Source organism: Miniopterus natalensis, chromosome 5 (assembly GCF_054644295.1).
Source record: "Miniopterus natalensis isolate mMinNat1 chromosome 5, mMinNat1.hap1, whole genome shotgun sequence".
NCBI classification, from domain to species: domain Eukaryota; kingdom Metazoa; phylum Chordata; class Mammalia; order Chiroptera; family Miniopteridae; genus Miniopterus; species Miniopterus natalensis.
Genome location: NC_142085.1, coordinates 56,910,839 through 56,928,000, shown reverse-complemented (window position 1 = coordinate 56,928,000; position 17,162 = coordinate 56,910,839). Strand labels below are relative to the sequence as shown.

Genomic DNA, 17,162 nt, shown 5'->3' with positions numbered 1-17,162 from the left:
GTATAATTTTGATTCATTCACACTGGACAGCTATTGTTGTGTTAGCTGTTATAATTTTTTTTTTGTTTGACAATCTAAGGGACTCTAAGTGGTCATGACTAATTAGTCAGGTATTGTATGTTTTAAAAATTCTCGAGGCCCACCAGCTGAAAATCGTTGATATAAAGCATCATTATAGCCATAGTTAGTACACTCTAAAAGCAGTTATTAAGTGATATGTATCTTCGACTAGTTTTCTTTTATAACAACAGTAACAAAAAGATTTTGTTAAAATATAACTCTCTTGCCCGGCTGGGCGTGGCTCAGCAGTTGAGCATCGACCTAGGATCCAGGCGATTGGGGTTCGATTCCCGGTCAGGGCACATGCCCGGGTTGCGGGCTCGATCAATGACTCTCTCATCATTGATGTTTCTATCTCTCTCTCTCCCTCTCCTTTCCTCTCTCTGAAATCAATAAAGATATATTTTTAAAAAATTAAAATAAAAAATAAAACTATCTTGAAAGCAGAAAAAATAAACATAATGCTTCAAATATATATGTACAAGTCTTTTGTAGTCAATTGTACATTAATTCAGTACATGCTTCCCTAAAAGCTTCAGTATCCGGAACACTGGAGGAGAAGCGAGCTCCGAGAGCATTCCGCTTAACCATGGCTCTGCGACTAGGCTCCTGGGCTGAGGAATGGGCCTTTGCGAAGGCTAACACACCACTCTCCGCAGCCCAGGCCTTTCCCGCCCGACAATGGAACAGTCTCGTCATCCCAGCCGGGCTCGACCTGTTCCCCTTCTTCAGAGGCAGCCCACACACTCCAGCAGGCGCTGCTGGCTTCGGTCCATCCAGGGAGTGACTCGCAGGCGGTCCCTCTCAGCCACCACAGGCGGCCCGTGCACCCTGCCCTGGGCCCAGGCGGCCAGAGCGCGTGGGGGCCTGTGGGGCACTCGTGCTGACCTGAGCCGCTGTGCACACAGGAACAGCTCCCCGCATCTAACCTCCAGCTGAACGCGCTGTTGGCGGACGGGGCGGTAGTTTTCTTAGAGCTTTTATTTCCTTGTTTCAACCTCAGTTCTTTCTCCATCAACCCTTTTTTCTCACCACATTTGAAAAGACGAAGACAGCTCAAGGGTTTTTTGCGCCTGAAATGCAACTTTTACAAATGGCCCCACTCAAGAGTGGAAGCACACAGTCAGATGTGAGGCGTCATCTGATTGCAAACCCCTGTGCGTTTACTGCAGTCTCACACCATGTGCAAAGCCCATAGTCCGGTCAGATATGACCCCTCAAATAGTTCCATACTTGTCATTGTGATGCTGATGGAATAACAGACGTGAAACATACCACACACTTGAAAAATACACAGGAACACCATCGACTCAGCTGCTCAAGTCCCAGACCTCAGAGACATCCCAGGAGTCTGCCTTTCTGTCACCCGAAGCTCTGCTGGCTTTTTGTCCATCGCTCTTAGGATAAGATTCTGTTTCCTGACCATGATTTACAAGGCCCAGTACAACCTGGCTCTTACCAACCCTTCAAACGTCCTCTCATACTATATACAAATTATTTCATATTAGGTTATTTAATATTAGGTCTTATTGTCTGTCTACTCCTCTGTACTAGAAGCATCAGTGAGGGCATATAGCTGTCTGTCTTTTCACCATTGTGCCGCCAGGCACCAATCCAGTGCCTGGCACACAGCGGGTCCTCAATGGGCATTTGTGAATGGAATGAATGGAAAGGTGAATATCTACAAAGGAAAGGCTTGGGTGTAAACAGAAGGGTTAGGATATCAGAAAACCATAGATTAATCAATATTTCTGAAGTAGATGCATTTTAAGATGGTTTTAAAGGAGAAGAGAAATAAAAAATAATGGATAAAAGGAAAATGGACTTCCTGGAGGGGGACTGGTCCTCGGTGTATGCCCTACACTATATCATTCATGACAGCAGCTCCTTTCTGGGCACCTAATGGCCTTCCTCCTTCCCCGTGTCTCACCCAATTAGTTATCTGGTCTACCTCTTCTTTCCAACACCAGGTTGCTGGTTCAGTTTGAGCTTCATCTCTTTCCTAAACTCTAGAGCTCACTGACAGGGCCCCTTCCAGTCTCCCCCTTGTTGGGTTCATCTCCCCACAGCGTCTCCCTGCTACCAGAGGGTGTATCTCAAGAGCCAACATTCCCTGCTCAAAGACCCCCTCTGACTTCTGGCGGCCTATTGGGCAAAATCCATATCCTAAAGGTGCTTCACTCTCTAAAGTGCAGTTCGCCCCTCCAGGCTCATCTCCTCCTGCTCCCGTGCATTGTTCAGACCTCATCTGTTCACAATTTCAGCCTTTGGCTAGTCAATTGCCTCTGCCCAGAATGTCTTCCTCCACCACACTCCTGCGCCCTTTCTCCAACCTGCTCACCTCCTGTTCATTTTCCAGACCAACCTCAGGCTCACTTCCCCGCAAAGACGTTTCAGAGGTTGATCACTCCCTCTTCCAGGTTAACACACCATCCTGTCCATGCCCGCAGCGCACCCACCGCAGAATCATAGCTCCTTGTTTCAGGCACCTTCTCTCCCATGATGAGCTCCTCTAGGGTACAAACCGTTTATTGCTCCTCTTTCTACTTGGAGGACAATAAATATGCCCATGAAAAGCTGGCTGGATGAAACACAGAGGGAGAAGGGGGAGAAAGAGGAGAGGAGGTGAAGGACAGAAAGTAGGGGAGGAAGTGAAGGGCAAGGGAGAGGAAAAGGGAGGAGCCTCTGGCAAGAAAGCGCCTGGATTAGCAGAGGCCTGGTGGTAAACCAGAGTTTAACCCCCGAGGGAGGAGGGTTGGGAGGAGGTGACCAGGCATGTGTAACCATGAAGGCCCCCCATTCTGAGATGCTGGCTGTGACCCACCAGTCTCACTGTGGGGGTTGGGGTGGGGTGAATGCTGAGCCCAGTCAAGTGGCTTTTTCTGGGAAAAGGATTCAGTGGGAGGAGAGTCTAGCTAAATACTGTGATAACAGTAGAGGCGAAATCCAAGTCAACCCACTTAACTCTCAACCTCGTTCCAACTTTTAACAGAGATAAATTTGCAGAAATCATTAAACAGTCAAGAGTCATGTGTTCTGTAGCAGTCTTTGTTTTCTTGCCTCCAGGAAACCCACCCATTGGGCCTGCAGGAGATCACCAAAGCCCAAGCTTTATACTTAGAAAAATGTATCCATTTCTTTCTTAACTTACTATTCTAATTTATAGTGCTCCTGACTCTACTTGGTTGTGTACTTGTCCATTTTATTGTATATAATCTTTTAAACCATCTCAAATGCTTTATGAAAAAAAAAAAAAAAGAAGAAGAAGTGAAAGTTAGATGCCTACATAGATGCTTGGTTAGCTCCTAAAGGACTTACTGGAACAATTCCCAACCTCTTATGTCATCTCATCAGGAACAAGAAAACTGAAACACATGAGTTTCAATTCTTATTTTTCCCATCTCCCAATGAGCAACCCCTTGGGACAGCTATACTGAGTCAGAAGGCAACCAGTGGGTAGAAGAAAACAGAGAAAAATGTGGAATTGATCATCCACAAAGAAGATTAATAAAATTTCAAGTGTCCTTGTTTAGTAGAAGTTATTAGATGATGTCTTGGACAAAAGGGGACTTAAGTTTTTGGTAAATATCAAGGAAAAAACATTCTAATGTGATTCTGGTTACTAATCTACTGCTGAGAAATGACTGAGCTACCCTCTACTACTGTGTGGTGCTCACTGTTTCTGAGGCAGCTGTTTCTTTCCATCTTTTCCCAGATTCCTTGATATAGGCGATACTAACCCTCCCCCCCCAAATCAGAATGTCCAGGTAAAATGCCTGGTGAGTTTGGCAAAGCTCTCCTATCTCACATTGAATTAGTTGAGCCTCAAAGTTCTCGCTGTACAATCAACATCAGCAAATCCATTTTAAAGGGAAAAAATATAGTAAGAAGTGGCTAGGTAATTTAGAGAGACTCAAACGGCATTTTAACACAGCAAAATTAGAAGGCAAAAGATTTAGCTTCTATTTTTTCAAATCAATTATAGGTACTTAGTTCTCAATTTCAAATTATGTTTTCAACTACTAATTAATTGAAAAGTCCTTTGTAAACACAAGAAATCTTAAAATATAAAGCCTTCCTGATTTAGATCGGTAGACTTACAAATGAAAACACAGGCCCAGCAGGCATGTCCCCATTCCCAGGATTCTCTACACACTGGGTTGGACACAAGGTAGGGAGGGCTGGTCGAACCACCTGAGCTTCCACATACTGCTCATTTCCCCAAGTGCACTGTTTATCTGTCAGAGTCCCAGGTCCCCAAGGAACTCACCAGATTCTTCCTAGGAAACATTCAGCCATTAGAGCTGCCCCAGATCAGAGGAACCTGTGGCTCACAGGCCACCACAGGGCTCCTGATCAGAAGTTCAAAAGGCTCTCTGGCTAGCCCAGGAATTTCACCATCAATCATGACATTGTTTGTTGGAGAAATATTTTCCCTTTAATTGAAACAAACCCAGCTTTCAAAGAAATCTTTGGAACACAATGCACTTGAAAACTATACCATTAATAGTTGGAAAGGTATTTTTCTTCCTTTACTAAAATTAGCATCAAGATTCAGTCTTATTTTTCTTATATTTTGAATGCTATTATGAAAAGGATTTGAGTGCTTGACCTCATTTGCTCCCTAAACCAACCCCGGGAGGTTGACGGAAAGCTATTATGAGCTTCACTTTCCGATGAGGAAACCCAAGCCCAGACCGTTCACCAGCGACCAGGTAGGTGGGCATCCCCGGGTTCCGGCTCCTTGTCTGTTGTCTCCCTCACTCTGTTTGGCTCTCTCTAAAAGCACTGTATTTTCTCAATCATCTGGAATATACATAACTAAACTCCCTCGAGCTTTATCTCAGCTGAACTGCCAACTGCAAAATGCTTCACTTCCCGCCGATGACGTGAAAGAATAAAGAGCAGCCAGAGACCACAAACAGTGTCAAACGGCTTAAGAACAAAGCCACACCATTTTCCAACCTCAGCAAAACCATCTCCCTCTATTAATAAAAGCGCATTCATTGTTTGGATTTGTGCCCAGCTGAGACCACACATATGCCAAAACCAGAGCCTCTGTGGTAACCCAAGGAGTTTCATATTGTCTCATATGTGATTAGTACAGTTCTGACTGGGACAAAAGACATCAATGACAAGATGCTGCTATATGCATGAAACCACAAGTACCAACAATTCCTAAGCATTTCACTGGAGTTAAGATATATGCATATGAAAGTAATATTAATTCACAGTCCTCGCTAACGCATGGTGCCGGGCGATGGAGCCTGTTTGGCTCATTCCTTCCTTGGGTGCCCTACGTCAGCAGGGACTGGGCCCGTTCCCCTCAAACCCTCAGGGTCCCACTTTGAGACCCCACTTACCGTTTGCCTATGTTTATTATATATCCACATATCCCCCCTGTCAGTTGCTGTGGTAAAACGAGTAGGTAGCTGATTCTTCCAGGCGTGGCTCTGATATGTATCAGCACAGCTGAAAATCTGAACAACTTATGAACTATACAGGACGCCGATGCAGGAAAATGAGGAAAATGAGCCTGCAAAGGCAAGGCATTAAGAACCCCCGGGCAGCCCTGCCGGCGTGGCTCGGTGCTTGAGCGTCGACCTAGGATCCAGGAGGTCGGGGTTCAATTCCCGGTCAGGGCACATGCACTCAGAGGTCACCGGGTCCATTCCGGGTCAGGGCACATGCCCGGGTTTGGGCTCGATCCCCAGTCAGGGGCGTGTAGGAGGCGGCTGATCAGTGACCATTCTCTCATCATAGATGTTTCTCTCTCTCTCCCTCTCCCTTCCTCTCTCTGAAATCAATAAAGATATATTAAAAAAAAAAAAAAGAACTACCAGGTAATAACACTAATTTTCACAATGACGTGCTAGAGTCAGTGACGTTTCTTTTCTGCCACACTAATATGTCTGAGAAGGGAGAGCGGAGGCCGAGCCGATGTGACAGCCGTTGAAAGCAAACGCTCTCCCCAGAAGCGCAGGAGTAGGGATACTCCCTTCCCACTCTTGATCTTCCCTCCTTGTGCAGACTCCCTCTGGCATAATACTCCTGGCCACTCTCCACCTCTCCCTTCCTGTTGGTGAGCACAGGCGTCCCCTGCTCCCCCAGGGGACTAGGTGGCGAATCTAATCTGGGGGCTCGGGTTAGAAAGCACGCCTGCCTCAGCTTAAGCTACAAGCCTTCAACCATGGCGATAACTTTCCCCCCTCCCCATTCATCTGCTTTGGTTTTTCCCTTATTTCCAAGTTCAAAACCCCAGGCATTACATGCTTGGGGCCTCTGAGTCGCCCCAAATCTTCAGACATGTTGTCTCTGGAGAGTCAAGGTAAAGTGAGCTGCTCAATGTAACTCCTCCCCAAGGAGGAGCTGTTAGGCTCTGACTGCCTACTCTCTCATGCCCATTGGGCGAGCGACTGGTTAGTCATACTACTGAGTATCCTTTTTTTTTATATATATATGTCTTTATTGATTTCAGAGAGAGGAAGGGGGAGGGAGAGAGAGAGAGAGAGAAATGCCAAGGTTGAGTCATCAATCGGCTGCCTCCTGCGCGCCCCCTACTGGGGATCGAGCCCACAACCTGGGCATGTGCCCTGACCAGGAATCGAACCGCGATCTCCTGGATCCTAGGTTGATGCTCAACCACTGAACCATGCCGGCCGGGCACTACTGAGTATTCTTTACAGCGATACAGGCAACTTCATAAGTAGAAAATAGCTGTTCTCTTCTCACTAACAAATACATCACTGAAAAATTAGCAAGCTTACTAACCAATACCAAAGATTGTGACAAAAAAGAGTTTCATCTAATTTCAAAAACAATATGCTAATAAGTAAAATAAGCCAGACATAGTGCCCTATTTAACTGTATTGGACCCTATCAATTTCCTCACTTTAGTAATGTACTATAATTATGTAAGATGTCACCACTGGGAGAAGCTGGGCGACGGATACACAGGACCTTTCTTACTATTTGTGCAACATCTTGTGACTCTATACTTAGTTCAAAATAAAAGCTAAAAAAAAAAAAAGCAGACCCTGCCCGGCCAGCATAGCTCAGTGGCTGAGTGTTGACCCATGAACCGGGAGGTCACAGTTCGATTCTTGGTCTGAATTTTGGGCTCGATCTCCAGTAGAGGAGGGGTGCAAGAGGCAGCTGATCAATGACTTTCTCTCATCATTGGTATTTCTATCTCTCTCTCCCTCTCCCTTCCTCTCTCTGAAATCAATAAAAACATATTTTTTAAAAAAGAAGCAGACACAAAAAAGTACACACTGTACGTTCCATTTATATTAAATTCTAGAACAGCAGAGCTTGTCTATGACGAAAGGGATCAGAAAAATGGTTCTTTTTGGTGGGGGTGGGCAGGAGAGTGGGAATTAACTGGCAAGAGGTGGGAGGGAACTTCTGAGAAATCTGGGTCTTGATAGGGGTGTGGATTACATGGCTGTATGCTTTTGTCAAAACTCATCAAACATGTCAGATCTGAGCATTCCACTGTATTGTAATAAATTATATGCCCCAGTGAAAGCAATCAGAAAATAAACGGCCTCATCTGCTGCTTCCTATTCAAGCAAAGTCTTCAAAAGAGATGTTTTAAAAATATTTTTTTCTGTTTAATCGTCAAATCTCCAATGAAGTTATCTGTATGAATTTAAGAAATATAATCATGGGAGTAGTTGCTTCTATTTTATAGGTATGCAGTTTATTTCCTCCAAAAACCAGAGCAAGGCTTCCTCAGACAGAAGTTACTGCCTTGGTCCTGACTCATGGTCTGAAGAGGCAGCCTCCCCACAGTCAGGGTTAAGCCCGAGAACAAGGGTTAACATACTTGCCAGCTCAAGGATGCACCTTATAATAATTACTACCTAAAGTACACACTTATTAATCTTTACATCTTAAAACTATTAAATACAACTAAAGCAAGATTTAAAAGACCCCAATCACCTCAGTACAATCCTTAATTACTATGTAATTTAAATCACTGCTTAATTGAGTCTCCGGACTTCAGTCAAAGGCCTCTCTTAAATCCCTCAAATCCTTAAAGCAGACAATAACTGGATCTGAGAGCTTGGGGTTCATTATGTACCCAGAATCCTATGCTGCTGATGTCACAAGCCCCTTTCACTTTTAGTTTCTCTTCAACGATCTTCTCCACACAGCTTGTCAAAGCCAGAAAAACAAAAAAAGATCCAAGATTTGAAATCCATCTCTAACTCTTTCATCTTAACTTCTTGTATTTATTTATTTTTTTCTTAGAAGTAACTGCTCTTTGAAACTTCAGCTTTTGGTAATTCTGATCTTACTTTATTTAATGAATTTCTTCTGAGTGCGAACTATGTTCTTTAATAGATCATCTCATTTAATTTTCCCAACTACCCTTTAAGCCAGGCATAGCCAGACCTTTAGAAGTGAGGAGAGGGAGACTCAGAGCGTGAAAGGCACTGCCAGTGTCAGAGCTGAAACTCCCGCTCAGGTTGCAGGGCCCCGAGTCTGGGCACTGGGGCCACTGAGCCCTGTCCCAGCACCAGGTTACACACCAAATGGACCATCAGTGCTTTTGAAGATGATGCAGGGAAGGAGTGGAACACAAAATACAAAAGTGAGCTCTGGTCAGCCAAAGCAAAGAGTTCTACTGTAGGGCTTAGAAATTTTTAAAAAACTCAACTACATCAAACATCTTACTGAGAAATGTTCATTTAGAGAGCTGGGAGAATATGGCACTGGAGATGTACTGAACAAGGAGGGGAAAGATTCTGATCCGACGGACCCTCTGGGGAGAAGCTGCTGCTTAGAGGCCAGAGAAGTGAAACAGGTGTGAGAGGAGGAAAAGCACACCATGTCATCTGGCTGCTGCAGAACAGTTTTAACTGCAAAAATGTTGTACCTGGAGCAGGGAGAGAGTATATTTATCTAAGGATTGAACTCAAAATCAAGTGGATCTGGCTGTAAAGAAAAAAAAGGTTGGAAATACAAAGGAATAAAAAAAAATAGGAATGTTCAAGTCAATCTAGGTCTTAATAGTTGCATTGTATACCTATAAATTACCCAACTATAACTATGGATACCTTGAGACTTTCTTCAGTTATAGTAAAGCAACTTTATACATGACATTCTCAAGAGACAAGAGGACAACCGAGGTGCCAGGGGAATTTGGGGGCAGGGTAGAGACCACACAGACTTTCTGATGGAGGCGACTCCAGACAATTTCCTTGGTTCCTGTTTTGTGCCTTCAGATCGTTGGCCTTTACAAGTCAGAGATGAGCCCTAGCACCTCGTGATAATCCATTCTAAATCAATGAAGACAAATCTCTATTGCCATCGGTCATCTCCTTGGGTCATACAATTTACGACTGACATTAGGGGGCTTTGCTTTTTACCTGGCCTGTGTTTCTCTTTTTTTCAAGTTTCAGAGAGCTCTCTCAAAATTCCAGTATCCTGGAATTTCGTGAAATGCACAGTTTAATCTTCCTCTTGTGATTTTACAGACACACGCATGCCTCTGGTTTTGCCAGGCTGGAAGCATTAATGCCTCCACTGGGTCACAGGGGGTGGCCTCTCCGTCCCTTTGAGCATCAACAATTATCCTCTCAACCTTCTCAAAATGCTATGAGGTATCTGATAGGCAGAACTGAATGCAGCATCGAACATGTGGAGGTGTCATGGCTTCGTAGAAGAAGAAGACATCAGACACTATTATCTGCACAAAAGAATCACCAAAAAGCAAGCCCCTACTGGCAGCTTCCTTGTCTTGCACTATCTTACTCAGCACCTAGAACACGCCTGGCACAGAGCGGCCACTCCACAGACTCTTGTGTCATCAGTGTTTCTTGGTTTCAGACACAGTGATAAACATATATGTATGTGTATATGTAAGAAACAGCACAAAGAAAACCTTCAAAATCACAGCACTTCAGTATTTTTTCCTCTAAGCAACACCAGCTGTGGAGAAACTTTTGTTTCAACTCATTCCTGACCTCTTTCCTTTAGCTCCTTTATAATCAGACTAAAATGTAATAACTGCAGAAACGTGTCTTAATTGGGGCTTGTGTGTGTGAGATCTTAATTGTCCAATCTGTGCGTACCCCTGACACATCCTCCTTCCATCACTTTTTTAGCTTTTGGCCTTTATCAGTTTAATATCTTGTGCACATTCATCTTTCTGCCACTCTGATCTCATTTTCTCCCTCCCACGAACTGACCTCCAATTGCTTCCTGTTGCTTTTAAGTCCACACTCCGCGGCCTGGTATTCAAGACCCAGGGCTGTAGCCTCTGCCTCTCCCCTGCCCGCCTCCCCCACACAGCCTTTCTGGACGTGCCCGCCTGTTCTGCACCCCCAAACACACCTTGCCCCTTTCCCTTTCTCCAAACCCTACACAACCCTCAGGGGCCAGCCTCGGATATCTTCCATTCATTCAGCGGCCTCCGCTCAGACTGCTTTAGGGAGACAGGATGATTCTAGCCCTCCGCCAGATGCCGGAATGGACAGCTTATAACAGGAGGCCCCTAGAGAGTATGCTAAAGCCACTGAGGCCCTCTGGGTCGGAAGTCCTAAAGGATGGCAAGTCCTGGCTGCCCAAAGTGGCCTGCCTTTGTCTTTTCTACCTTGCCATGCTCTCTCTGCCTTATAGACGTTATTTTACTAGTACAGCCACAGGTAACTTATTTTTTCAATTAAGAAAGTTACCAGGTCCTGAAAGTTGGTATAAACGAACGATTTTGCCCGTGGCCGGGTCTGCTTGGTGGAACTTGCACACGAGCAGGCCGGCGAAGGGCGGCCAGCGCCACACGCGCGCAGGCAGAGCTTTCCCGCGCTCTCCTGGTGAGGCCCTGGGCGGGCCCTTCTCCTGCAGACGCCGCAGAGCAGCCCTCCCGCGGGGGACCTGCGCGGCTCTGGGGGAACGCCCGGCTCCGGGGCTCTGCAAATGCAGCGGCCCGGCCGCCACCTCCTGCCCCGTCTGTAAACACGCATAACGCCATCCCACGGCTCAGGCAAGCGGCCCGGTGGCTGCGGGAGCTCGGGCTCCGCTCTCTCCCGCGGGGTGCGGGGTGCGGGCCGCGCTCCAGGGAGGGGCTCGGACCCCCGCAGGCGCAGAGGGCGCTTTGGAGACCACAGGGCGCTGGCGAGAGGCGGCCGCACGAGAGGGAGTCCCGCAGAGCCTCGGCCGCAGCCGCCCAAGGGCACGCGGGCGGCAGGAGGGACAGGGCCGTCCGACTAGGGGTCGCTCTGCACTGGGCGACGCTGGGGCGGGCGGAAAGGACAGGCGAGGAGCAGAGGGAGAGAAACACTGTATTTACCGACCTGCCAGAGGTCCTAGCTCTTGATTTGATATCGTTTTGGTCACAATAATATTCAATGCTCCTATATACCAACTGATTTTATTAATATATTATATGGTTATATATTTTATGATATATAAATAAATAAAAGTATAAATAAATTTATATATTAAAAATTTTAAGTTATATAAATATATTTGTATGAATTATATATTATAAAATATGTAATTTTATATATACAAAATAGGTTAGAAAGAGCTCTTTTAAACCAGGCTATCTATCTGTTTATCCACAGATATATCTGTCTATATATACATAGGCATACAGTCTACTGTATATCTATAAACGCACATATAGAGAGTCTGATTTTAAAGAGCTCTTTCCAATGCATTTTATATAAAACATATGTAAATTTTATATTTATTTAATTATATAAATATAATTTATATTTTACAATTTTATTTTAGAATTCATTTGAATACACACACACACACACACACACACATAAATGAGCTGAGAGTTTTAAAAAAAAACTAGATAAAAATTCCAGCAGCTATTGAATAAAAACTGAAAACAGAGTGAACATCTCAGCAGGAGAATGGCTGATTATTTGAGGTATAGCCTAATCACAGAATATTATGCTGCCATCAAAAATAAAATAAGTCTATAGAGTTCACTCAAGGGGTTTTTTACTCTTGTTAAATGAGAAAAGAGAAGTGTGTTTCTACACTATTTTTGAAAACCTATGAGTGTATTAAAAGGTGCCGAGCACATCAGTGTGAACAGAGTCGGCTAACTGAGTGGCCCAGAAGGAGAAACAGGGAGGAAAAATGATGATGGAAAACGAACAAAAACAACTATGAAAAATAACAGGTTCCATGATAAAAAGCAATAATTACATGAAGTTATACATATGTAAGCATATATATGCATAAAAATGCTTGAAAGAATGATTGCTAAAATGTTAGAGGTATGTTATCTCAGCGAGAAAATAAAAGCTGTTTTATTTTTATACTTTCTTATACCTTTTTGCATTTTAATAAAAAAATTAATTATATAACCAAAATAACCATTCATTGAGGGAAAGCTTGAATAAGTCAATGACACTGGCAGCATGAAAAATAATGTTTCTCAGGGCTTCCTAGCCAAAAGATGGCACATCCAGTAGATTTTGAGTCATTTGTGACTAAAAGAGGTTTCCATAATCTTTTTGAAAATGGAGACAGACCATAAGTCCAAAATTAATAATCATCATAAACACTTTGAGCATCTTTATGCCAGGGCCTAAATCTAATTTTTAACACACTTTCCCAAAGTCTTCAAGCACTCTGAGTGCTTAATCAATCCTCATTAATTGACAAGCACATTTCAAATCTCATGAATTATTACATGGAAGATGCTATTATCTGACATACAAATGCTATTAAAGAGTAAAATCTCATCTAAAAAAGAATATGAGAGCTGAAGCAGTTCCAATGAAAATAATTTAAGTATGAAATTTAATCTGCCACAAAAGAAGTAATAAAACTCTAACACATTTTTTCTTCCTGCCCTGGTCATATTAAATGTATTCAGTTTTGTTACCTTTGTCCCTGCCGTCTGAGGCCTGCATGTCATCTACACCCACCCCCCTCAACTGCCCACTCAATATCATTAACTTTCTGGTGTTTTTTCTTGTAGATTTAAGATTCATGACATTTACTACCCATCATCATAAACAAGCTCCATATCATTATAATTCTGATTATAACATGCAATTGTTTTGCAGAGATGTGCTGCCTTTTCATGCTTCCAGGCTTCTTTCTCTGCAGGGTAGTGGAAAATTTGTGTGCAAGCTGTGTGGACAGCTGCTCCATGAAAAGCATGGACTAGCCTTTCCAGGGAAAATGGGCACACACAGGGAGGACATAGGGCAGTGACTGCTGTCCTTGATCCCCAAGGTGGGCACCCCCCCGGCCGTAGGGAGCAGCCCACCTGTCTTCTGTTACGTTCACCTGGCAGGTAACTGTTACTAGGTAACATGAAAACTAATTTTACACATCTCATCTTTTCAAGAAAAATACTTACTTGGACTAACAAATGGCCTGAATTAGGCAAACATGTACCACATTCCTTGGTGTTCTCATTTATTTGCGTTATCAAATTCATCAGTATTTCCACAGCACCTTTGCTGATCATTTCATTAAGAAATCCTGGATTTCCAGAAATGAATTTGATAGTCCCCATACAGTATAAGAAAGCTTCAGTGTTAGTCTGCAGCACTTCACTTCTCAGGACCTCCAATAACGATTCTGTCAAAAAGATGGATTACTGCAAATGTATGATTACAACAGCTGTAGAGAGAGATATTAAAGTGTTTGTATGTGAACATCAAACACAATTTGTAGGCTGTTAGTCAGAACCTACAGTCAAATGCTTGTTATGGGTTACTGATTGGTATAAAGAGGAAAGCCTACTTTTAGCTAAATCTTCGTTGTAGTAACGACAGTAAAAGGAAGGGATTATAATATATAAATAAGAAAGTGTTCTTTAAATGCCATGCCTCTTACATTTACCAACCTTATTTTTGGTTACAAACATTTTGAGTTATTGTAGAATAACTCATTATTAAAGTAATTTAAGAGTTACATTTCAACAAACCATTAAGAATATACCAGTTGCTGTATGAATGGGAAATTAATCAAGATAGGACATTTTAAAAAATCTCAATCACCATAGAAAGAAATGCTTTGAATATAACATCCACCCTTTCCAAAGACAACTTAAGAACATCCTTCCAAAAACATACAACGACTGGGTCCTAGGAGTGATCCAAGCAACTCTGATAAGGTTAATCATGCTTATTTCACATTTTATTTTATTAATATCAGTGTGACCATTTGTTAGAATCTTTCTTTGTTTTTTGGTCTACAATTCTCAGTGAGTTGATTCAGTGTTTGACATTTCTTTTAGCACTGGGCTTGCCCCTGTTTGCTGGGGTAAAAAAATAGATGAAGACCATTTATCCTTTGTTGCAAAAAGAGGACTCAAAGTATTTTCCTTGCTGCCTTCTTTTATTTTTAAAAAATTCTTTCCTGTATTGTTGAAAGAATTACAGGTGTCCTCCTTTTTTCCTCACTGACCCCTTCTGCCCTGCCCCCACCCCCGCCCCAGGCCTCCCCCAGACTATTGCCTGTGTCATGGGTTAGGCATATATGCATATAAATTCTTTGGAAATCTCTCCTCCTCCACTCCCGCCTTCCCTCTGAGATCCCTCAGTCTCTTCCATGCTTTCTGTGTCACTGGATCTATTTTGTTCATCAGTTTATTTTGTTCTTTAGATTCCACATGTAAGTGAGATGATGTGATATTTGTCTTTCTCTGCCTTCCTTTAGATCAGTAATACCAGTTCATGAAAGACTTCTATTTAGGTTACTATTAAAGCAACTTATTTCAGAACATGTCAACAATTAGACCTTATTAGCTAGGTAGGTAGAATTTAGTAACATTTCTCTATCCACATATTTGAAACACATTTGGGACACTTTGATGTCAAATTTCTACAACAGTTATAGATGTCTTCCAAGTTTTAGTCATTCCTACTAAATCAAAAGATTGAAATTTCAATAATTTCAAATACTATTAAAAGTACTTTTTTCTAATAGACCAGGAAATGAATTTTTAAATACAGAACACTTTGTAAAGTCACATCATGTTACTATAAGTATTAAAAAAACCACCAGACTATTCTCCTAGGCTCCAAAGGATATATTAAGTGGAATGAGGAAGACACAGAGAAGGACAGAGTAAAAATAGGCACCACATAGCTTCTGCATAATACTAGAAAATAAAGTATTTCAGCTATCATTACTTGGAACCTTGTACTCAAGTGCAACATTTGGTCAATGGTAGCGCTGGGTGACACTCACCCAGAATGCTGTCACTTTGAATCAGAGAATCATTCTTCTCACTCCTGCTAATTTTAAATATAAGTTTGCAGACGTTAAGAAGGTTCTTCCTACTCACTTTAAGCTGCAGAGAAAGAAAACACATTTCTATCGGAGAGGGAAATAAAGACATGCCATAATTTTTAACACAAACATCTAATTTTAAAAGTACAGCAAGAGGATTTTTAAAACAAAGAAAAGTTATAAAGAAATCAACTTTCCAAAGTTCTGGCCACATATTTGCCAACTATCTAATATAAATGACATTTCTAGAGTAAGCACATTTTAATAATAAGCATTTATTTTTACTTCATAAAGTTTCATGCTTATATGTGAGATTACTAGTTACTTTTTAAAGAGTATATGAGGAAAGAAAGGGGGATGATGTTGATAAATTTAATTAAATGGAATAATTGCTTCTTAACACAGACATAAAAGAAGATGGATACCAAAATTTCAGATTAAACTATTTTAGAAAACACAGTGGAGGTGAAAGATAGAAAAGGGGAAATGGACGATTCTCTTTATCATTTGTATAAAAGAAAATAAAAAAGTCATTCTCTCATTAGATAATATATGTATTTATTTTTTAAGACTATTTCTGGGCCTAGCCGGTTTGGCTCAGTGGTTAAGAGCGTCGGCCCTCAGACTAAAGGGACCCAAGGGCATGGGCCTCGGTTGCAGGCTCGATCTCTGGCCCTGGCTGGGGCTCATGTGGGAGACAACCAACGCATGTGTCTCTCTCACATCGATGCCCCTCTCTCTCTCCCTCTCCTTCTCTTTCTCTCCCTCCCTTCCACTCTTTCTGAAAAGCAATGGAAAAAATATCCTCTGGTGAGGATTTTTTTAAAAACCAAGACTTTCTGGAATACTTTGAGATAATGACAAGTGATGTTCAAAGTTTAAAATTACCTTCTAAATCACATAAAAATATTCAAGTAATTTAAACATAGGGGCAATAAGGAAGTATGCATTTTTAAAAAAAAACACAGTATAGGAAGACTAACTAAATTAGCTGTATATTTATCTAAAGAAGTAAAAATTAAAAAGAAAAATCCTAAATGTACAATATCCTAAAAACCCCAATATTAGGGAATACTTTAATAAATTGTGGAACATCAATACTATTCATATTAAGCAGTCACAAAAAGTATAATTGTGAACACTATGTTTAAAAAGAAAGACATTTATAAGCTCTTATAAGATGGAAATATTATGTGCCCTCATGCAAGAGTGTAAAATATGTTTATAGAAATAGGGTCATCTGGACAAATAAATCTGTGTGAAAAGGGTGGAATATGGGTCATTATTTTATCATTAAAAAGTATCTTTTAAATTATCTTTAATACTGTTTATTAATGAATTTTCAGTTAATTTTTTAAAAGATAATGGAATTTGCCAGACATATTTTAAAACGATTTGTTCTATGTTTGATCCACAAATATTATTGAGCTCCCATTGTGTAGCTGGCCCTGTGCTGTTTGCTGTAGGGGATACTGTGATAAATGCAGTCAGCCCCATCTGGAGGGGTAGAGGGAAGGGAGCGTTACCCATGGAGCAACTTCCATCTGGCCCGCTCTGGGTCCTTTACCTGCTATCTCAGAGCCACCCTGCATATTAGGTGTTGTCATTCCCATTTTGCAACTGAGGAGTCTGCTCCTCAGACAGGTCATGGCAACTCATCTCGGCATCACCTGGTTGTATACTAGAAATGCAGAATCCCAGTCCCCATCAAGCAGGACTGAACCAGAATCTGCATTTTAACAAGCTCCTCAGGGGATCATGTGCACATTCCAGTCTGAGAAGCCCTATTGAGAAAGCCTCAGAAACTATCAACAGATCTTGTACCGTAAAAATCCAGCCCGGCTGCTGTGGCTCAGTTGGTTGGGTGTCAT

General features: G+C 42.2%; 1 protein-coding gene across 1 annotated transcript in view; it reads right to left on the bottom strand.

Moving 5' to 3' along the window:
- The window catches only part of ARMC2 (armadillo repeat containing 2), an 81,737-nt gene that overhangs the window by 28,493 nt on the left and 36,082 nt on the right, over nt 1-17,162 (bottom strand). The window contains exons 8-9 of the mRNA XM_016217563.2: nt 15,250-15,352; nt 13,409-13,632 (exon numbers count right to left, since the gene is read on the bottom strand). Of these exons, the coding sequence (XP_016073049.2) occupies nt 13,409-13,632; nt 15,250-15,352 (327 nt within the window). The remainder of the gene's footprint in view (nt 1-13,408; nt 13,633-15,249; nt 15,353-17,162) is intronic.